The sequence below is a fragment of the Lissotriton helveticus genome, chromosome 10 (assembly GCF_964261635.1).
Source record: "Lissotriton helveticus chromosome 10, aLisHel1.1, whole genome shotgun sequence".
Lineage (NCBI taxonomy): Eukaryota > Metazoa > Chordata > Amphibia > Caudata > Salamandridae > Lissotriton > Lissotriton helveticus.
This window is the reverse complement of record NC_136071.1, coordinates 69400175-69424265: the sequence shown is the minus strand read 5'-3', so window position 1 is coordinate 69424265 and position 24091 is coordinate 69400175. Positions and strand designations below refer to the sequence as shown.

The following is a 24091-nucleotide window of genomic DNA, read 5'->3' as shown; positions in this document are numbered from 1 at the left end:
TTGCGACTGGAATGGATAAAGGACCTAACCTCGGAGCGGTCAAAGTATGGGGTAGGGCACCACCAAACCAGACGCGATGCTGCCAAGTATCAATAGGTACTTCCTGTGCCCTGTACGGAGTATATTCATTCGGTACAGGAGAGGGAGTGTTTGTGTGGAACACACCAGAATTAGCGTCCACTGCCGGAAATGTCACCCACAAATAAAAGATTTCGTATGGGTAAGCTGTCTCCGTACTCATCACCATTATCACGGCCAAGCCATCCACGGTGATATTATAATTCAGCAAATGATTGCGCACTGCAATGCGACTATGCTGCGGAATGTCCATGGCTGCAGCCATGACGGCACAGAAACGTAGAAAAACAAAGTAAACTTTGTAGCACAACTGGGTAGTAATTCAAGGAAACAGTTTTAGAAAGATTCAAGCTTGAAAAGACCTATTTCACAAATAGGTAGGTTTTTTCCGACACCACCGTTTTCCGGAAATGACAGCGAAGGGGTTAAGGATTGAATGATATACTACTCGAGTGTCATGATATAAGACCACCAACGTATGGGCGCCATGTAGCAGGGATTCCGTACTCCTACAGAACTGTGCATAGAGATATGGAACCTCAGTGAATTAGGGTGTCCCAAAACTCACCTTAGTACCCAAAATCCCCTTACCGAGCTAGCTACAGTGTTTCATTGGTCATAACAAACTCCCAATGTTTAGACAAACCAGAACATGATCTTAGAATACCTCAGGTCACGTGGAACACATGAACACTCTTTCGTTATACAATAATTTCAAACCAGAACGTGGAGTAAATGAGGACGTGTGCACATTTGAAATATTTATTTACTAATGCAGGGTTCTCAAACGCAGTCTCTTAGATAATACAAGCAAACATATTATAAGAAGCAAAGTTATGAGCATAGTTACTAGTCCATAAAAGGCGAATGGTGACAACATGCTAAAATGTTGAAATGAATAGGAGTTAACAACACCTAATGCTCACCCTCCCTAACTAGCATATTATATTATATCTGAAAAGGTCTCTTTGGCTTTTAACAGGGCGGGCCAATACCTCAAGATCTCAGTGACAGAGGATAACATCATCTTCCACCAGCTCTCTGCATGCGAAGCACCATCAAGTGTGTATCGTATGCTCTATGCAAAGCAATATAAAATGCATCTAAATCCAGATTTGGCAGCAGCTGCATTTATGTTATGTCTAGGAAGGTGCGAAGATCAGACCTCACAACACCACTGTGTCGAGTTATCCTTGAAGGCTTCAGCACTCACTGTACAGACACAGTTTATAAAGCAAAGCTGATATCAGAGCAATAACATATTATTCTCGTGTAAATCACACCGCTCTTCTAGGCTGAAAGCTAAAACAACAATTATGTGTCGTGTGCAGAAGCAGCAAAAAGGTAAAATGGCGTTTAAACATTTAATAAGCTCATGCTAACTGAACACGGTATATAGGCAAGCAGTAACTATATGACAGTAGACCATAGAGGTGTAAATTATGTCTACGATTTCTATTTTCAAGGTCCTCGGTGTGAAGTTTTAACTTGTGAATTTCCTGTTCTAAAAAGGGTATTTTATTAGATACATCTTGTATATCACTAACGCGTTGCTCCAGGTCCAAAACCTTACTTTCCATAACGATCCATCGCTCTTCAATTTGCTTTAATTTGTCATTTGTTGCAGGCATAAAGGGTTGAAGGCCACGTACTTCATCAACTATAGAGTCTAGCACTGGATTTTTAGACGAGTGAATGGGTGAAGGTGGGTCATTTTTATGTCTTTTTGGTTTAGTTCCAGACACAGAGGATCTGGCAGAATGAAGATCCGTAGCCATTATACAAGAAGGACAAGGGCCAGAAGCACTAAGATGTAGGCACAAGTGCTATAAAGAGAACAAAAATGGTCCTCAAAATTACAAAAACACCACTGCAGCGTATTAACAGAGCCCAGGGTATGAAAAACTGCCATTGTTAGAGAGGAAGTTGACTTCATGAACGTGCCACAGTTCGTAATCCAAATGAAAGAAGTAGCATCACAGGAAAGCAATCATAACAGCAGCCAACTTGTGGCATCAAAAGGAAAAACAAAACAGCAGTCAATATGCGGCATCAGGAGAGATACAAAAAGAAAAAAGAAATGCATGCAGAGGACTGAGAATAGTGAATTGCAGTGGAATTATGGCGTAGAAAGAGCATAAAAACATTGCAGCTACTCCAGAGCTATTGAAATACGAAGAGTCTAAGGGCATATGCAGTGAGGAGAATATAGACTGTAATGAGTATTCCTTACGATGCGCTCATAAACCATAACATATATGGTACAGCGTTTTAAATATGGTGACCCTTAGGAGACAGTCACCCATATAGCAGTAAGCTGAGTCATAGAGAAGAGAAAAAAGGTAACATGCAGTAATAAACGGGCGCGTTTCAGAGCGCCATCCACAAAAATGCTACAGTTAGATATGCATCGATTCCGCAAAGTGTTAGCGTTGTGGGGCCATATATTGAATGAGCATTAGCACATCAAAACAGGCAAGCTCTCACACACGAGCTCAGCGGCCTCACAGGGCGGCCGCTCGTGTGCTGACAGAGAAGGGAGATGAGCGCGCAAATATAATGCGGAAAACAAATAATCTCAAAAGGTCCCAATCGTCATACAGGAGGCAGAGTCACATGAAAGTTGCTGAACATGAGGCAAAAGAACGCTGTAGCAGGCGAAATGTAGCATAAAGCAGACGCGGCAGATAATAACAGACACAGGCGCAGCGACCTAAAATGGCGGCCGCCCGTGGCTGAGTCGAGGAGAATTACCGCTGTTGCAAAGAAATGGACACCAGTTGTGGTAGGTCCCCAGAAAGCGATTTCCAGGCTCTCCGCATCCTCATCGATGGAAGCCTGTCACTTGAGCAGCCATCAGCAAAGATTTGAGGCAGGAAATCATAGCGCGAGTCCCGCGATACGGCGGAGCTCACAGAGTGTCCACCATGACACCTCGGCGTGCAAGCCACGCCCCCTATAGGCAATCCTTTAATCAGAATCCATTGATTATGTTTCTTTAGCCATTCCTTCCAATAACGGTTTTGCACACCCTGTGCTACTTTTTGCAGAAAGGATTCAGTTTGGATTAGCGCTACTACTTGTGGATTCAAAATAGAATGATGTTGTTCAATCCTATTTTCTTGGATTGTTTCTTGTCTGGAAAGAGCGTCAGCCTTTTTGTTTTCCGCTCCTGGTCTATAAGTAATGATGAAATGAAATTCAGAAAAGAAAAGCATCCAGCTTAGCTGTCTGGGTGATAACATTCTGGTAGATCTCATAAATTGCAGGTTACAGTGATCGGTATATACCGTCACCACATGTTTAGCTCCCATCAATAGGTGTCTCCAATCACTGAAAACGTCCTTTATTGCTAATAGTTCCTTTTCAGCTATGGTGTATCTTATCTCTGCGTCATTCAGTTTACGTGACATATAGGCCACAGGGTGTAATTGGCCACGGGTTATGTGCCTTTGAGAGAGAATGGCTCCAATGGCTACATCTGATGTGTCTGCTTCCAATACATACAGCTTTCTGGGTTGGGGTGAGCCAAAATGGGAGCAGTAACAAAGGTTTTTTTCAAACACTGAAATGAAGATTCGGCTTCTTTTGTCCAAAGAAAGGAAACATTATTTCTTAGCAGTTTGGTAATAGGGGCCCCTGTGTTAGAAAACTGGCTTATGAATCTGCGATAAAAGTTCGCAAATCCTAGGAAACATTGTATGTCTCTGATGTTGGTAGGTGTAGACCACTCTTTAATGGCCAGGATTTTATGCTCTGACATTTCTTGTCCTGTGGATGACAAGAGGTTCTACCTACTCAAGTGAAACTCACATTTACTGAGTTTACAGTACAGTCCATTGAGCCTCAGTGTCTGGAACACCTGACAAACATGTTTATAGTGATCTTCAACAGTGGATGAGTAGATCATGATATCATCAATGTATGCCACTACACACCTGTCCCGCAGCACCTCGTTCATGAAATTTTGAAATGCTGCGGGGCTTGCAGAGGCCGAAGGACATCACTGTATATTTGTATAACCCGTACCTAGTACTAAAGACGGTTTTCCACTCATCGGCCTCCCTAATGTGCACCAAGTGATATGCCCCTTTCAGATCTAATCTTGTGTAGATGGTGGCTGCCTTAACCTGTTCAAGTAAAACAGGGATCAGGGGTAAGGGATATTGATTTTTTATGGTAACATTATTGAGGGCTCTAAAGCCAATACAGGCCCTCCTCTCACGTTTCGCTTTCATGATAAAGAAAAGAGGAGAGGCTGCAGGTGACCTGGAGGGGCGTATAAACCCGTTCTCAAGATAATTGTCAATATATTCTCGCAGATGAGTATTTTCCGGTTCAGTTAAAGCATACAGTCCTCCACAGGGAATTGCCGCTCCTGGTATTAGGTCAATTTGGCTGTTGTAATGCCTATGAGGGGGTTGTGTGTCTGCTTGCTTCTCACCGAATACAAGAATACAAAAATATATTCTGGTATTCGGTGTAACAGGAGGACAGGGTAACGTCAGTTTCAGCAGCTGTGGCTACACTATATATTGTACTTAGGTGTTTTACTGGAGTTAACATGTTGGAATAACAATGTTCATTACACCAGGAACTATTAAGGTTCCTAGTTTTTTCTTTTCAACTGACAGTGGGATTATGCTTTACTAACTAAGGATGGCCTAGAATGACACCATACTGAGGAGCCTGGATGATGTTAAATCTCAAGCATTCAGGATGCCCATCCCCACAACACATTTCTAAACTATCAGTGTGAAATTTAATGGGACCTGTACTCTGTTCTGTGTCCTCTACTGTTGGTACTTCTTCAGGACTGTCTTTGGCAGTCAAACCCAGAAACAGTCTCTTGGCTACCAGGCTATCCATAAAAAGTCCTATGGCTCCTGAATCGATCATAGCTTCCACTCTCTGCTAACCTTACTCTGCTTTTAAGTGAACTGAGATAAAGAAATGGTCTACTGAAAGTCCTGCCTTTTATTTAATCAAAGCGTTGGTAACACCACCCAGCGATCTCCCTTCTGCCATCTTTGAGTTTGTTGCTTTCCCTGTGTTGTTTCTGCGATAGCCACTTGCGGTTTCTTGAAACCTGCAGTGATTAGTGGTTTAGTTAAGCACTCTTTAACAAAATGGCCTTTTTTGCAACAATACATACAGAGGCCGTTTTTTCTCTTAATTTCTCCCTCTTATTGAGCTAGTGGTGCACGCACCACACCTAATTCCATAGGTTGAGCGGGGATCTTGGTGACCCCCCTACGACTCTACTCTTATCGGACCGGGTAGGTGGTTGTTCAGCCTTCCCACACCCCCTCTATGTACAGTGCGATGGCTGAGGATCAATCTGAGCTAATACATCCTTCATCTCATCTTTTAAACCTAGATAAAACAAGGCGGCCCTTTTTTCTTCAGGCCACTGTGTTTCTGCCTCTAGACGTTAAAAGGTATTGATGTACACTACCAGGTCCTTTTTGCCTTGCTTTAATTCTAGCAGTTCTCTATCAGTCGAGAAAGAAGCTGCTCTATGATCGAAAACTGTTTTCAATTCTTTCCTGAACTCGTCCCAGTCGTATATCAAGGGGTCGTCTCGGCATACAAAAGGTTCGGCCCACTGGGCTGCATCCCCGGTTAGATACAAGATCATAAAGGTTACTCTAGCCTGATTAGTGGAAAAGCCTTGGGTCTACAAGAAAAATTTAACATTGTTTGGGTCGTAAAGACCTGTACTTTGGACGCATCTCCATGGAAACATCCCGGAGCAGCTAAGGGTATGGGTGTGGGTACCTCTACGGTAAGCGGAGGATAAAAAGGGGAACGACCAAACTGCCATGGGCGCCCTCGTATGTTACGTCCAGTCTGGGCATACAAAAGATTCCTCTATATTCTGTCTACCTTATCTTGAAGAGCTGCTGTCTCCGCTCTAGAGGCCGTGATATCCTGTTGTAATATAGCTAAAGTGGCTAACACATCCTCTAGGGTGGCCATAGTTACAATGAACCAACCGGGAGAGGTATATATAATTTTTTTTAGGCAGATTATTTTGTCATGTATAACTTGGCGGCCTCTCAGGATTGGTTTGTTGCTCAAATGGGTCCACCTATTGACATCCTCAATTCCAACTTGCCATTATAGCACGGAAGATTAAGGTGGTCAATTGGGGGAAGGAAAGGAAGGGAACAGCGGGGAGGGAGACCTGTGAAAAAGAAACGCTTGTTTAGAAACTAGCTTTAGAAATAGTCTAAACAAATATAATGTAAACTAACAGAAATTCTCTCTTCCTATATACGTGTAAAGGAAAATAACAAGATCCTGCAGAAGCCTTAAGAAGGACGTTTTGTATTGATCAAGAATGTCCATTGGGCTACCACATTTTCTAAAGAACTGACTTTGAATAATCCCAGATCTCATTCATTGGATATTGCAACCTGAAACAATGCCTTATATATACACCAGAGAAGCATACACTCCAAATACAACAGTATCCACCAATGTTTGTGTAATGTTTAACGTCACAAGGGAGGAAGGACAAAGCTTAGCATCAACCTCTCACTGAGGCCCTGCTAGAACATGAATACAAAAAACACACACAACATGTAACAATTCCAGAAGACATATGGTTAAATGTTTCTGGGTATCATTCCATAGGTATCATGTAGTAATGAGCACACTATCCATTTGATAATGTTAGAATATTGAGAAAGTATAAACGTGACAGTATAGCCTTAGAAAGCAGGTACTATACCACCTGGTATCTATGATGTTTTAGAGTTTCCTGTGGCAGACACAAATCCTGGAAATTGTAATGCAGAGTATATACACAAGACCTCACTTCAAGGTACCGGCTCCTGCGACCATACAAGAGCCTTCAGTTCAAAGTACCGGCTCCTGCACAAGCATATGACATCTGTTTGTAGCGATTCCCTAATGCGGCATGCCCCCATCAACAGCCAAACAACAAGGAACTTGGAGGCGATGTCAGAGACACCCTTACCGGACACTTCTCGGAATCCAAACTCCTTCATCCTCGGAGTTTCCAGCAAGACGGAATAATCTGCAGCATTTCCTCCAACCTGGAAGGCTTCCATAGCCTTCTGGGACACCGCATTACGTCACTTCCTGGGCGCACGACATGCCACACAGGCTGCTGGGAAATGAAGTATTCTTTCCCCGTATCAGGAATACCTCTGTATTTCCCATCCTGACACCATTCCAGCAGCGCCCGGTAGACTGGGACATATCTTCCCCAGTTCTTTTCATGCTGTTGTCGCTGGCATAGAGAGGTATCAGCCTCAGACAATGTAAGCTTTGTAACACCCACAGCTTACCAAAATCCACTGAGCAACCTCTGACCCATCCGGTCCTCTATCCAGCCAACGTTTTTGAGAAGACCATCAACAGGCAACTCACAGCCCCTCCCCCCCCCAAACTTCACCATCTTCTAGAGAACACTAAAAACAACACTCATTTCAGCCACCTATGACATTCAAATCATCCTGGACTGAGAAGAAACAGCGGCCCTAATCCTGCTCAACACTGTCTCCTATAACACCCTCCTCAGAAGACGCCACAAGATTGGCATAGAAGGATCTGCTCTCAAATTGATCTGTTCCTTCTTTACTGGAAGAACCTAAAAGGTCAGGCTGCCACTCTTCACATCAGAGACCAGGAAATTGATATGCGGAATCCCACAGGGATTGTCCCTCAGCCCCACCTTTTTTAACATTTACATGACACCGCTTTTCAACTTCATCCAATCACAAGACATCTCCATCATCTCCTACGCCGAAGTCACCCAACTCATTCTCTCCCTGACGACAAGACAATTAACAAAAGAACCAATTTCACCAACTGTATGAACATCGTAGCAGACTGGTTGTGTGACCTGCTGCTCAACTCCTACAAGGCAGAAGTACTGTTCTTTGGCAAGAAGACCTGACCATTTGCCTCCACCTAGTGTCTGTCTGAGCTAGGACCAACACCCACACCCACAGACAACACTGTAAATCTAGGGATCATCCTAGATGAAAAGCTCAACATGACAGCTCAAGTTTGCGCAGTGTGCACAACCTACGCATGCTGCAAAATATCTTCAAATGGTTGCCTAGAAACATAAGATGGACTGTCATGCAAGCACTCATCACCAGCACGCTCGACTACCGCAACACTCTAAACTGGAATCTCCAAAAAAACTCTGTAGTAATCAGGAGACCACACTGGAGTGTTGATATCAACGTAGGATTATTCTTGTGTCAGGTAATCAGGTAAACAGGTAAACAAGTCCAGGTATACGTCATAGATAACCCCACTGGGAGCAACCTGCTAGCTGCTCAGCCCCATCCAACAACTGTCATCTCTCATTCAGTCACCCAAGCATTCCACTCATCGCCCACACACCAAACATTCCATTCAGAACACTCACACAGGCTGAGCAGCCAGGGACAGGGAAACATGGGAGAGGCAATCCATAACATCAGGATACTACAAACTCCTACACAGACTTCAGACCATTCAAAACACCCCTGCAAGACTCATACTAGTCCTCTAATGCCGCACCCATGTCACATTGCACTTCAGGAAGCTTCTCTGTCTCTCCATTCACAAGCTCAGCCAATTCAAACTTCTCATGCACACATACAAAGCCCTACACAACACAGGACCAGAATACTTGAACAGAAGGATACACTTTCACAAACAAACCAGACACCTACACTCTGCCTCACTCTCACTTGCACACATTCCCTGCATCCACAAAAGCAAAACTTGAGGTCGCTCATTCTCCTACATCACACCCAAGACTTGGAACAACCTCCCTCAATACATCAGAGCCTCCTCCTCTTCAGGTCTTGAGCTCCACAAGCAGCTGAAGACCTAGATCTTTGTAAAAGCACCTTGGAGACCAAGAAACCTGCACACCTGCCCAAGCACCAGAATACCCTTTTGTGTGATTAGTGTGCTATGCAAATCAATATAACATATCATAATGTAATGTACTTGAAGGTCATGTGGAAGGAATGTGGGGTAACCTACAAGTTCTCTACACCTTATCGCCCCCAGACCAATGGGCTTGTTGACAGGTTCAACAAGATCTTCAAGGGCATACTAGAGCCCATGATTGAGAAGTGGGATGTCCTCTTGCCCTGTCTACTTTTTTGCCTACAGGGAGGCACCACAGAAAGGAGTACGGTTTAACCCTTTTGAACTCCTCTATGCTTACCCTGTAAGGGGACCTCTCAGGTTGATTAAGGAGGGGTGGGAGCAAGCTCACAGGAAACCCCCTCATGATTAGCTGCATGCTATCACTCTTCAACCAAATGCAGAAGATCTGGTAGTAGACTTCCAAGAATGTAAATGCTACCCAGGAGTTGATGAAGCAATGGAATGACCAAAAGGCCACACTGGTCGAGTTTCAGCCTGGCCAGAAGGTATGGGTGATGGAGTCACTTGAGTCCAGGACCCTACTAGATCATTGGACAGTGCCCTTTGATGAGATTGAGAGGAAGGGGAAGGCCACATACCATGTTGTTGATGGAGGATGGAGTTGGAAAGAAGAGTGAACCTCTCACTGATCTCCAGTCAGCCAAGAAAACTGATGGATTCAGTGGAGAGTGTCAAGCTCTCACCTACCCTGACCCCTAGGTAGCAGAGTCACTATCACCAACTATCTGGACAGTTTGCACTTACAATTCAGGGTAATGCCCTTTGGCTTGACAGATACCAGGTTTTGTCTGGCATTGAGGCCTTCAGCGCTACTTACTTGGATGACAGAAGTCTTCAGTTACCGCTGGGACGACCATCTGTTTCAACTGCATAAAGTGCATCATGCTCTGCAACAGGCAAGTAAGTTCCAGATAGGGCAGGAGTCTTTTGTGTGCTTGGGACACCTGGTGGGCGGGGGTAATGTGCAGCCCCTCCAGGCCAAGATACAAACAATCATGGCCAGTGAACCCACCAAAACACAAACAGAAGTGAGGACCACAGGAGGTTTGTCCAGGGATAGGGCACCATAGTTGCCCCCTGGACTGAGTTGACTTTGAAGAAGCAGCCAAGGAAGGTGATGGTGACTGTTTCCTATCAGAAAGCCTTTGACTCCCTCAAACAGGCCATGTGAACAGCCCCTGTGCCCAAGGCTGATGACTTATCCAAGGAATTTATTGTGTAATCTGCTGTCTCAGAGCATGCCCTAACGGGCAGTATTGTCACAGTTAAATGAGGAGGGCCTAGACAAACCTGTAGCCTTCATTGTTAGGATGTTACCCCCCCCCCCAGAACAGAGGTGGAGTGCTATCAAGTGAGAGAAGTCTTTGCTGTGGTCTGGGCCCTGAAGGAACTGAGACCACACCTGTTTGGGACTTACTTTTGGGTTCAGACAGGCCACTCAGATGGTTGATGTAGATGAAGGGTGAGCATTTCAAATTGCTGATGTGGCCCACCTCCCTACAGGAAATTTACTTTAAAGTGGAACACTGTTCTCGGTCAGACCACGCCAATGCTAAAGGTCTTTCCAGGTATTCCATCTTAGTGATGAGAACTCCCATGAAGTTGGTTAGTTCTTTCCTTTTTCAGCTGAGGGGACATGTTAGACCTCTAAGCCTTAGGGTGGTCTTCCCACAAACATTTTGCCTTCCTCCCCTTATTTTTCTGATCTCCTTTTAGCTGGCCTTAGGCCTATATGCACCTTACTACTGCTAGCCAGTGCTAAAGTGCATGGGCACACTTCTAACAACCTGGTAACATTAGCTTATTCCCAATAGGCATATTTAATTTACTTGAAAGTCCTTGGTAAAGTGATATTCTATGTACCCAGGGCCTGTATATTAAATGCTACTTGTGGCCCTGACATTGCAGCCTGTGTGTGCAGTTTCGACTGCCATTGCGACCTAGCAAAATAAACCTTTTGCCAGTCCTGAACCTTCTTTTTTAATACATATGTCATCACTAGGATATACCCTGGACACGCCTGAGGGCATGGTGAAATGTATTTAAAATGTTGGACGTGTACTTTTAATGTCCTGGTAGTGAAAAACTATTTCATTTATCCTTCACTACTGCAAGACCTACCACTCCCATAGGCTAACATTGGAGTTATTTTATTACATGTATTACATAATCATTTCCAAATGAGAGCAGGTAACCAGTTCATGTTTCATGTCTGTGAAATTGTATTGACTCTCTCATGGGAAAGCCAGATTTTAAATTACAGTTTGAAAATGCCACTTTTAGAAAGTTGGTATTTCTCTGCCCTAGCCATTTAGCACCTATAGCACGTCTCTAGGTCACACAACTGGGTGCAGCTGACAGTTTAGCTTTGTGTATTTCTCTTAGACAGCCACATACATTAGACAGCTTAGGTGTGTCTGGGTGGGCCATCACTTGCAGGATGGAAGGGCATACATGTGCACAGCCCTCCTTTCACTTGAATAGGTTGTGTCCTGCCGCCTCACAAAGGGCTGTATCTCCCTGTGGTTAGTCTGGAGCCAGGGCAGAAAAGGTAGGCAGCCTGTGCACTTCAAACAGAATATCTAGAAACTATCCCACCTTCCAGAGGAAGGCCACTAGGTATAAATATGGTACCTCAGACGCAACCTCTTCGGTTCTCTTCTGGACCTGTGGATACTTTTACAGTAAGAAGGACTGCTGTGCTGTTGAAAGGACTTCCACTCTACTGGACTGCTGCTCTGAAGGAACTGCTGCCCTGCTGTGCTGACCTGATGCATGCTGCCCTCTTGCCTGAGTGAGAAGGACTGGACCAGCCTCTGAACCCAAAGTGACTCCAAGGTCTAGGTGGCTGGCTTTCTGACTAGAGTCTCAATGTACAGAAAGCTCCACCAACATTAAACCCAGCACTTAGACTCTGCTATCTGAGAATCCTACTCAGTCAAGCGGTGCCGCCCCAGTCCTGGACTCTTGGAAGTGGGCTTGAAGGTGCTCTACTAAATCTTCTGTTGATCCGGTAGAACTGATGTATCTCCTCTGCTCTTTTGGCAACCCATTGCCCCTGCTGAAAGGGTTCTCCCGAAGCAAGGACTTCGCATTGACCTTGCAGTACATCGGAACCCCGCTACTAGGACCAACAGTACTTTTGTTCAGCGGGCCTAACAGGGTTCCTGTAGTCTCCTCACAACCCATTGGGTTTAGCCTGAACTTGTGACCAGATTTCCACAGTTGGCATGTTGTGCTTTTTGGTGCAATTTTCATGGACATCTTTGAAACCCGCATATCTCCCTTACTATTGATTGTATGTTTGTCATTTTGGTTGTCTTTTATTCATGAAAAAAATTACTCTATTTTTCTAAACTGGTGCGGAATCCTTTTATGGTGTGTTTTTGCTATGTTACTATTTGAAATGTTGCACAAATACTTTACACACTGCCTCTAAGTTAAGCCTGAGTGCCCTGTGCCAAGATACCAGGGGGTAGAGCATAGGTTAATTTAGGGTTTACTTGTGACTCCACCCTGACAAGGATTGTGGTTTCTGCTTGTGTATGGCTTTACCCCCCTCAACCAACAACCCCATTTCTTACACCTGCCTAGTGTAGTAGACCCCTCCTAATCATCTTGATAATGCTGTTCATTTTCAACAATTGATGTGGCTGAGTTTGAAATTGACAACTTTGTTTCTATTTCCTGGGTTTCTTTCAGTTATTCGAGCCAAATTTCTTGGTGCAACCTTCACTGATATGGTCGATGAATATTTTGGCAACTTGAACTACAGCTTGATTCAGTATGAAATTGAGACACTTGAGGTAAGGGCACTAGTATGTCATATTGAAATGTGAGACTGGGGTGAATCATTAGATTTGTGCGATAGGAGTGAACCACTACTTTGTAGGATAGCAGTGTATAATTCAGTTCACTGATCAGAACATGCCTCCATCCCTCCGGTGCTAATAGCATTGCAACGGCCGTAGTGGTATTGGGGATGTGACAGCAAACAATTAGGAACATTGCATCAAAATTGAAAAGTACACAACACTGAAACAAAGTTATTAGATTTACTGTAAGTTGGTCACAGCGAGCAAGGTGATAGCCTATCGTCACAACTTCAAAGATTACTGCATTGACTTTAACTTTTATGCTTTTGATGGTCAGATGGTTATTAAAACACCTACCATTTAAGAGACTATTGAGTTTATTGGAAAATCTTTGGAAAAATTAAAAAGATCGAAACTAATCCAGTAAGGAGGAGGTTTGAATACATTATATCTTAGAGCTCTACAGTAAAAAAAATGATGCTGAGTGTGAGAGTGATAAGAGAAACCTGATAAGGTAGTTGAAGGATACAGTTGTGGTATATTGTCTAATGACCTAGAAGTTTTGATCCCATCTATTATAGAAGTTAAGGACCTGATTAGAAAAGTAAAAGACTCAAGGGCCCAAGGGCCCAATGGATTATCTGCAAAAATATTTAAAACAAATCCTAAGCTGTGGGCTCCCCAGGTTCTTCATTCCTTCATTGAGGTAGTAATGAGAGAAAATACAAGCTCTAATACATAGAGATGATGCATATGGGTACCGATCTACAAAAGGGGTCCAAGAGATCTCTGGAACAACTTTAGAATTATCACACTCTTAAATTTACCAAACAAAAGGTACATTAAGCACCTGCTACGAGCCCTGAAACACTTTGTTGATAATAAGAGAGTGCTATCGCTGACACCGCTTGTATTCAGAAAGAGATATTCTACAACAGATGAGTGCCTTGCTATTAAAGCTATTAGTTGAGAAATATGCAATACAAAAAACACCTCTATACATGGCTTATATAGATGTAACATCTGCATTTGATTCTTTTAATAGATCTGTGGAAAAAAATGGAAACTACATGTGGAATCTTGGACCCAAGTTGAGCCAGCAGCCACTGGGCACTTACTAGGAATATAAGGTCAACAAAAAGGCTAAGACAAGGGCTTATTTTGGCCCTCAGGGCCAGCTTTTGCGCTGGTGGCACCCGGTGCCACAATGTTTGCTTGCGCCCTCCATCCGGGTGGGGGTGGTGACCACGTCCAACAGAGATTCTCTCACCACCACCATTTAGCAGTGCCCCTAATATGTCCATAACCACTTTCTTTGGGATGCACTTATTCAGTTATATAGCCTCACTCATACCAGTGTAGGGTGTCAGAGCACTTTGCATCCCACGCACATTGCACAGATACTATCCATCATGTGTGTGTAAATCAGTGTATAGGAAATGTTACACAAGCCAGAGGACTACAAGGTGTGGGAGTGGCATGCCATCCATACTTGTAGGCTGCACAGTTTCAGAGTACTTAGTCTGGAGAAGCACAAACTCAGAATTGAAAACGGAACACCATAGTTAGGTGTTCTTTTTAATGATAAGAATCGATTTCTACCCAAATGTCCCTTTTTGCAACATTAATCCATGCTATAAATTATTCTTTGCAGTGTTCATGCAGTTCTTTGTTGGCAGTTAATAATTCACTGTTCTATATTGGGATTTTAATTCATAAACTGCAAGTAACAAAAGGATGTCTCTTAGAAAAGCAATAACCCAATGATCTACTTACATTATATGCACTTTGTGACCTGCAAGGTACATGCTAATTGCGGCAGGAATATTAACCCTCTGTGCTATGTTATGATCAGTCAAAACCTCAACTAGACAATACTCCGATCTCTCTCCAGGAAGAACATAAATCACTGGAGTTATCTTGACATTTTTATTGTTGCCTGGAAATTGCTGGAGGCAAGGAATGCTGCAGCCAGTGCTTGTAAAACCAAAATAAACTTGCAAAATCTGCACCCCAGAAGGCAGTACACGGTGTGGTAGCACCGGTTGCACCACCCTAGAGCCGGCCCTGTTGGCACCCTCCTTTTTTCCTTATATATTGGTGACATGCAAACATCACTGAGTTAAATTTGTTCATTCCCTCATAAACTATGAGAACCATCAATCTCTCATCGTTTTTATGCTAACTATATGGTTTTAATAGATCTGACTCAAGGCGGTCTTCAAAGCCAGCAAAATTTAGGGGTCCATTAGGATGGCGGGCGGATTGCCCCCGCCAGGCTGGCGGGGGCAATCCGCCCGCCATCCTTCCCTGTATTCACCCCCGCCATATTAGTATGGCGGGGGGGACCACGGCGGAAGAAAATACCGCCCGCCACTTTTCCGCCCCGGTCGCCTTGCGGCCGGGGCGGAAAATGTTTAATATGGTGGCGGTGTCTATTAGACACCGCCAGCCATATTACGATGGCAAGAGTGCAATGCAGGCGGTCTTCACTCTGGGGGCCCCCTGCGGGCCCCCAGAGTGAAGGTGAGTGGGGGGGTGCACCTTCATTTTCATTTCCAAAGCGGCAGGCACCGCGCGGTGCCTGCCGCTTTGCAAATGAAAATGCTGTGATGTATTGACAGCATTGTGGCTGGAGTTGCAGAGAGCACCGCCTGCCACAATGCTGAGAATACAGGATGTGCCCACCACTGTGGCGGGCACATCCTAATGGCACCCCGGGACCCCCGCCCTTAAGGCGGGCGGTCCCGTTTTCCGATAGTGTGGATGGAGGGCAAAGCCCGCCCGCCATCCTAATGAGGCCCGTAATCTCTAAATACCAAACAGCAAATTACTTCTTAATTAATGAGTCTAAAACTATAGGCCTGATTATAATCTTAGCTGATGGTATACTCCATCACAAACATGACGGATAATCCGTCCGCCATATTATAAGTTTCAAGGGATAATTGGGGGATGGCATATTCGTCACATTTGTGACGTAGTAACCCTGTCAACCAAGATGGTAAACAGGCCCTATGCCACCCCCCCAATGAAATTAAAAAGATGCCAAGATGGTGACTTTACGGTCAAAAACTGGAGCCAGTGGATGAGTGTAGGTAGTTAGGAGTTATTTTTAAAAGTAATCTCAAATTTGATAGAGGCTTGACAATGTGATGTATGTGGGAAAAGCAACACCAGGAGCGCTAAAAAGTATGGGGCTTATTTACAAGTCCCTTGCATCGCCGGTGCATCAATTTTAAAATGGGGAAAAGTGACGTACAGGCGGTGCAGGGAGCTTGTAAATAAGCCCCTATGGAACTTGAACTGTGTCATAATTCAGCTGAGGTTTTGAAAGTGACATATAACTTGAAAACTGTTATTCTGCTGTTATATGGGAGCGAAGTCCTGATGAGATAGTAGCCATAAAGGTATACAATGGATATCTGGAAGGGCTGACTTGGCCTGCCAAGTGGGATAACGAATAGTGCATAAACCCGTTTACCGCTGCTGTTATTTCGGCGCAGTGCAGTGGTTCTAAGGAGTGGGTAGGGCCGTGTCGGCCGGTGGCCGTTCGCAGCACCAGCCAGGTAGTGCTCGCGACGGCTAACGGCCGACGGGAGCACAGACGGGGTTAAAGCTGGAACTGGGTCTGATTAATATAATCTTTAAATATTATCAGCGACTATTAAATTATGGGCACAGCCAGCCATTGCTGGTGAGGGCGGCCTCGCTGAAGTTTGTTATTAATTAATTTCTTCAAATGGAAAATGCAGCCTCCTTTTGAGAGAACCGGAGTTCTATAAAGGAAATGGTTGCTGTAATGGTGCCAACTAAAGCAGGCAGGCCATCCCTAATAACTAGAAAGAGCTGCTTCTTTTAAAAAGATCTTGAGGTTTGCGAAAATAGAGAGCACCAGGAACAATTTTTAGATCTGAAAGCCAAGGGAGAACTGCAACACTATTTAAAAAATGTAAAATCCCGTAATGTCAGGCCCACAACGGCCACAGCTAAGAGTGGGGGGTGGCGGGTTGGCGGCGGGGAGACGACGACAAGGGTAACACCCAGCCCAACACCCATGGAACACCTCCTTGACACAAAGTAAAGCAACACAGCACTGCCTTCCTTACTCCATATCTATGAGGCCATGCAAAGCCACACAGGTTGGCTTCGCGTCACCTCACAGATATGATTGAGAGGCCTGGAGCTTCTCAATCTCACCGGAGCATCAAAAAAAGTGACACTCAAATGGCGTGGCCTCTTGTACATAAGCCCTCATGTTTAAAACTAGGTGAATTTTAAACATGGTTATAGCAAGTATGGTGCAGTACCCTAAACATAATCCTGTTGTAAATCTGTTGAGAACCCTACACACTTTCTGAGTACTTCTCTTGTACAATTTATTTAATGGGCTTTGCTATTGTATGAAATTTTAAAAGTAGACACTTTACATTGGCGCAATTCATAAGCACTTTAGACACTGGAGCAGGGTTTTTTAATCCGATTCAGCTGTGGGACAATATTTATTAGACATTTGGCCAGCAGCTTCAATACTAAAGAGAAGAACATTTGTAGCTGGATTACAATTTGTACATTTTAATTATTCTCGTCTGTGATTTTTTTAATGAATTGTTAGTGAGTTAGGAGATTTCATTTGGATATGGTGGCAGCCTAAGTACTCCAGGACATTTCCTGAGCTTCATGAAAGAGTTGTGCCTATTTTAAAAAGGAAAAGATGCAACATTAACCTGTTTATTACTAATGTAGGAAGTGGAAGTTTATAATGGCTATCTTTATTTTGATTTTTAAAAGTGTATATAGCTGTGTATCTGGATAACTTGACTTAATGTTTGTTTTGCAAATTTGCCAACATATTCAAACATGAATAAGTAAATACAAAATACATAAATAAATGAAGTTTGTGATGTGTGCCATATTATTTAATGGCAACTTTTAAAATATCAGAACTGTAGACAATGATAGAAGAAGATGGCTTCAATGGTAAGGTCGATGAATACAGAAAAAACTGATCAGTAGGTTATGTTTGTCTGTGTTATGTTTGTCTGTGTTCTAACCATTAACCTGTATTTGAGGAAACGCTATCACCAGCTGCCTGTATTATATTCTACTTTCTGGCTAAGGTGAAGGGGAGCACAATCATCAGAAGAAAGTTCACAACAATGCTGATAGATAAGGGACAGTATTGAAATGCTGAATCTTTTTCAACAACCTCTGCAGGTGTTCAAGGGTGGCTCTGAGATCCAGCACCTGAAATTTATCTACACCGAAACACTATACTCCTGTGAATACTATGTCAGTCCGAGTGATTACAATAAGGACTACTTGATAACAGGTAACACCTTTCTAATGATAATGTATAAACATTTGGGTAATGTCTGTAGCACCCAATACTAGCAACAGGTGGCTGTAGAACACATGGGGCTGAATTCACAAAACAGACATACAAATCAGATTATAAAACAAGATTATTGCAGCAAATGGAATGACTTTCAAATCAGATTCCTCTTCCATCTTGGTATCTTGTGAACAATGCTGAAGGCCATCTCTCAACTCATTTCTTTTGAATTCCTTGATGTCTGCTGGAAGACACATGCAGTTCAGTGGCATGTTGCTTGGCTTTTATGGTTATGGAAGATGTTAATAAATCCCCACATTTCTGCTGCATATGTTATTGCTACAACTGTCTGAATTTTTGACCGAATGTATTGCTTGCAGCAAATCACTCATATTTTGCTATTGCATATCAGTACTACCCTCATGTACTGTCTCAGAGTACATACAGAATTTTCCCTTTATTGTTTTCAGCTCCTGGTCTATTATTACACTCAGATATGCAAAGCAGAAACTCTCTCCCATATAGCATCTTGTATTTTTGTGGTACTAACAAGTGTAAGAAGTTGGATTATAATTTTGAGTCTGTGACTGCCTGCTCCAAGGAACAATCACAACTCCTGTCAGGGAGAACCCTCAAAAGTTACATAATTAACCCAAGCTCAATCCCCTAATAGATAAGGCTAAGAGCAGACAGTCTTAACTTACAGCAACGTGTAAAGTATTTATGCAATACCAAAAAAGCAATACAGTTAAAACACCAAGAAATAAAAACATTTAAAATGGATTCGAAAAATAGAGTAAGATTCAATAAATATTATGACTCCAGAACAGTAAATATGCAATATGTGGAACGGGAGTAATGACTTTTTATATAATTAAGGGGTAATGGCGCCACAATGTGCTAAGTGTCAATGGTAGTCAATGGTCGTGGTAGAACGGGACCTAAGTGTAATTCAGGCCGACTGCGACAGAGTGTGAATCAGATACTCCAAAAACATTCAGTCCAGTTGGAGGTTGCACCTTGGGGCATGGTCTCAAAAATGGAAGTCAAAATCCTTAATTGGGGCAAGCCAGCAGGCTGTATCCAGCAAATTCATCACAATTTCGGATAGGCATTTGAGGAGCTCCCACTGAAGCTGTTGGTTTTGGCAGGAAAAGTTCAGAGAGGGTTAATTTCAAAATTTGCTCCCATTAAAGTCCTCTTGCTGACCAGATACTTTAAACACCTTTGCATGTCAAAATATTTACCTTCGAACATAGTCTCTTTTTTGGAGCACGGAATCCTCCAGCAGGTCAAGGCAGCAGATTGTATCTGACAATGAGTTACACAAGGATGCATAACTCCTCAATAAAGGCCTGCTAAGTTGGATTTGCTGCTGCGGAGAATCTCTGAGGAGATGAAACTTGTTTCTTCAGCCGAGTGAGGTCACACCTCTGGAGGACTGGCAGCAGAGGCTTCCTCCCATTCTTCTGGAGGTCTGCAAGTTCCAAACATTTCTAAATCCTGTGTTTTCAGAGGTGAAAGAAGTCCAGTTAGGTACAGCCAAAGGTCCCAGGACCTCATGACAGCATTTGGGCCCAAGGCTCACTCCAGCCCAGGCCACCAGCAGTGTCCAGGTCAGGTCCCGATGTTACTAGCACTTCAGGAAAAAGGCCAATTACAGCTTGTTTTGGCCTTGTAGCTTACACAAGAGGTCACCAATCTGACCATTGGAATCAATTATTTGTCCTTGGTACAAGAGGGGGCAGGTCCATGTCTTTAGGGCTCCTCTTAGGTCACAGTGTTGCAAATCTGCAGGGGTTGGGATCCTAACGCACAGCTGCAAGGACTTAGTTCACTGCACCAACACTGAGTAAGGATGTTCACTTTAACTGGGGTGCCGCTCGTAGCCGTTTTCTTAAGGACGTGCCTTTCTTTCTTTGGATTCCTGCACACTACGGACTTGTGGATATTAACATTTTAAATGCCACTCCAGACTCGTGGATACTGACTTTGTAAATGTCGAGTAAGGGAAATAAAGGAGCAGTGCCACATCGTGGCCGGGACTGCGAGGACCAGCCTGCACAGCGCCATCACCTTCGCTGCAGCTGGGGCCTCTTCCTGCCCCTTCCTCCCAGCAGCTCAAAACGGCTCGCGGCCCCCGCTCCGCGGGGGCCGCTCATAGCCGTTCTTAAGGACGTGCCTTTCTTTCTTTGTATTCCTGCACACTACAGACTTGTGGATATTAACATTTTAAACGCCACTACAGACTCGTGGATACTGACTTTGTAAACGTCGAGTAAGGGAAAACAAAGGAGCAGTGCCACATCACGGCCGGGACTGCGAGGACCAGCCTGCACAGCGCCATCACCTTCGCTGCAGCTGGGGCCTCTTCCCACCCCCTACCTCCCTGTATAAAACTACAGTAACTTCCGAGTGTCGCAGGACACGCGCAAGACCAGCCGGGGCAAAGGGCGGGCCGTCTGTGGCCGTCCGGGGCTGGCCAAGGCTGGGCTGGGCCACCTTATTAACGACTCAGGCATAACACGATTCAGAAGTAAGGACTATTTTCTCGAATAATATTTGCCAAACTTGTAAAGTCTGTGGTTACCCTATTAATTTGGGAAGAAATACATGATTGATTTTATGACCAATAGTCAGGCGTTTGATCGTTGTAATACTATTAAGGAACAATACTATTAAGGAGCAGACATAATAGTTTAGGTAGGCCTTCTTTTGGGGGGGGCTCTGTGAGGGGGACACTTGATGCATTTATTACCAGGGCTGCTTCCGTATTGGAAAAATAAATAGTATTAACGGAAAAACGCCTGTCCCTAGAGCTAATGAATAAAAAACGCTCTTCCCTGGGGGCAATACATTCTGTGGTTTCTCCACTTAGACAGTATGTAGAAGATACTCCATCCCAAATCCACGACTCTCTAACTGTAATGACCTATCTCAGTCGCCGCTTTCGGAAATATCAATGCATGATTCAAATGATACTGATTCAAGAATAGATACTCTCTTAAACATATCTTCTGACCCCGTAATCATTTCACCTAAAAATGGGCTTATTGCAAAAGAGGCACCGGTTAAAATAACTAGCATTATAGTCCCACCGTCAAAAAAGAGGGAGCTGGTGAGAAACTGTCAGGGCGAGAAGAACAAGAAACTGGTGAGGGTTACTGAAGCCGAAGGGAGAAGTACAGGGACAACTACCTTTAAAAATAGCCCAACACAACAGCCTCCATCAACACTCGTAAATGAGTTTCTTCCTAGCATGGAAAAGCTGATTAAATCACTAATTTCCCACTATTAGAAAGGGTTAAGAGGATAGGGGAACGACTAGGCTCTATTGAACAGGAGGTGCTAAAGAACTCGTTGTTGCTCAGTAAACAATGCCCTCCTTGTCCTACAGTCCCCATAAAAGACAATCATGCAGGTCAAAAGTCACTACGCAAATCCCCCAAAGAGGTTCAAATACCTTCCCTCTCACAGAAGACGTCAGCCCCAAAAGTGGCACCAAAACTAAGTACGAGCAATCAAAAGGAGGACTTAACGGAATCAGGGAAAAAAACGGAATTCTCCCAAAATAAGGATAATGGGTTCATTGCCCCACAAAACACAAATAGACCCATCCACAGAAGAGTGGAATTACCACCAGAATCCGCTCCTTTTGTTATTATTATGATAGGAGTTCGGGTTCTTCCTGTGGGAGTAAAGAAAGATCATCGAGCCCTAAAAAATAAAGTAATATACTGGCTGTGTAATAATACACGTTTACCAGCCCATGTCAATGGAGAAATTCTAAATGTAAGACGCGTGAATTGGGTCGGAACTCGGCCCAAAGATAGAAAGGGGGACGCCATTATTATTAATTTTAAAGATCATAGAGCAGTGAGGCACATTGGTGACTGGTATGATGCGAGAGGCAGTGAAGAAATCTCTACGCATTATCTTAGTCACTTTTATCCGTAGACGTTGGCCCCACACCCCAAAGGTTTTTCTTTAGGAACTCAGACTTTAAACAGGCATGGTACAGAACACTATGGTATCAATCATTAAATTTTTAATTACCCACAAAGATTCCCTCTAAACCAGGGTTTTAACAATCACAACATAGATCATCATGGTTTTAATATACCAACTTTTAACCACTTCTCGATGCTGTATGGGCTAGAAGGTGTGGATTGACTCCAGCCTACTGCCATTGAGAAATCTAGCATTCCTGCCAAGCCTGTACTGTTTGAAATCTCAATAGTAGGAGGTTCAGACATTCAGGAAGAGGATACCAGGGTCAAATCCCCTTCAACGCAATCCATCCAGAAGGTAGATATTATGGCAGATCAAATTAAAGCTGGAAAAGCCTTGGGAAGAGTTATCCCAAACATAGAAGAAAATACTGTGGACACATCTGTAGCTGAGGTGAAGTCGGGAGCTTATTATACCCCCCCCCCCCCCCGGAGGATAGTATTCCAGTAAATGAAGGGCAATCACTTAAAGTCATTTTCTGGAACATCGTGGGCCTTCGCTCAAAGGTTGATGACGGAAGTGCCCTGAATTTTGTCCAGAACCATAGTGTAATTTGTCTCCAGGAGACCTGGGCCATGACAGAGCTACATCTGGTAGGATATAAAACCTATAAAACATTAGCAGTAGCCTCGGGTAGGGCCAAGGGAGGTCTGTCGATCTTTATAGCTAACACAATTCGGGGATTGAAAACAACGGTAGTACACCTGGATGCAAACTATCAGTTGCTCAGCCTATCGTTTAATAATGAAGAGATTATCCTTCTGCTTAATTTCTACAATAATCTAGCGGAAGGACAGGTCCTGAAGGTCCTGGGTTCCCTTTGTGACAAGTCCTCCCAGCTGATCCAGGAGGTAGGAGGTAGAGCTAGTGTAAGTATTGTATGGGTTTGTGATTTTAACCAGCATCCTTGTACACGCAGTAACAGTAATATCTGTGGGTTGGTGGATGAATACGAAGAGCCTATTGTGCATTTTAACCATACTACCACGGGGTCATATCTGAATGAAGTGCTCTCAGATCTGGGGCTCACGATGGTTAATAAACTAAATGTGAACTTCCATCGGCTAGATCCAACTTTCTTGGGGAGGAGTTATGAGACAACAATAGATTATATCTTGGTATCAAATGCTCTGGCCAACAGAGTCATGAGCTTCGATTTATTTGTGAACACATTAAGCGATCATTGTGCTCTCAGCCTAGAACTTTTTCTAGTACACGCTTAGTCTTCCCCACAGATCATAGCGAGTGCCTTAACCCAGAACACTCTGCATTTAGCTAAGACAAATGGATATTCCCTAAGATGGGAGAAGGTAGACGCTGGGGAAATAACCAGAAAAGTGATATGTGCAGTCTATCCCTCTATAGCTAAATGCTTAGATCTGGGAGTCCTGGAGGAAGAAGTCCTACACAATTTCGAGGTAATTCTAGGAAAAAGAACCAAATTACTAACAGTTAAGAGACAAAGAGATTGTTCCAGGAAAATAGGATGGTTTAACCATAAATGTACGGCAGCACATAAAAAACTGAAAATAGCACTAAACAAAACGAACAGAGACCCAGAAGAAATAAGAATTTTAAGAAAGGACTATGATATAGTGTGTAAGGAGAGGAAGGCCGTACTAAAACAAGCCCTATGGGGCCAACTGCATGAAAGCTCCCTAGATAGGAATAGTGAGGCATTTAGGAGAGTGGTAAAATCTCCCTTTTTAGTAGATCGTAAAAACCTCCCAACCATAGAAGTAGCCATTGAGGCATCAGCCTGGGTGGAACACTTTTCGAAAATATTTCTGAAAGGCCCGGAACCAGTAGGGATCGACGCAGTATCCAGTGGTAGCGCCTCCACAGTGGTATATCCCATTTCGCTAGAACTTGCTTTAAGCGAGGTTCTTCAAGCGCTAAATGCAAGCAAAAATGGGAA

The 24091-nt window shown here is 43.7% G+C and overlaps 1 protein-coding gene across 1 annotated transcript in view; it reads left to right on the top strand.

Moving 5' to 3' along the window:
* LOC144785897 (metalloproteinase inhibitor 1-like) overlaps positions 1-24091 on the top strand; it is a 121285-nt gene that overhangs the window by 73092 nt on the left and 24102 nt on the right. Inside the window, exons 3-4 of the mRNA XM_078664770.1 lie at positions 12715-12818; positions 18045-18159. Coding sequence (XP_078520896.1) covers positions 12715-12818; positions 18045-18159 — 219 coding nt within the window. The remainder of the gene's footprint in view (positions 1-12714; positions 12819-18044; positions 18160-24091) is intronic.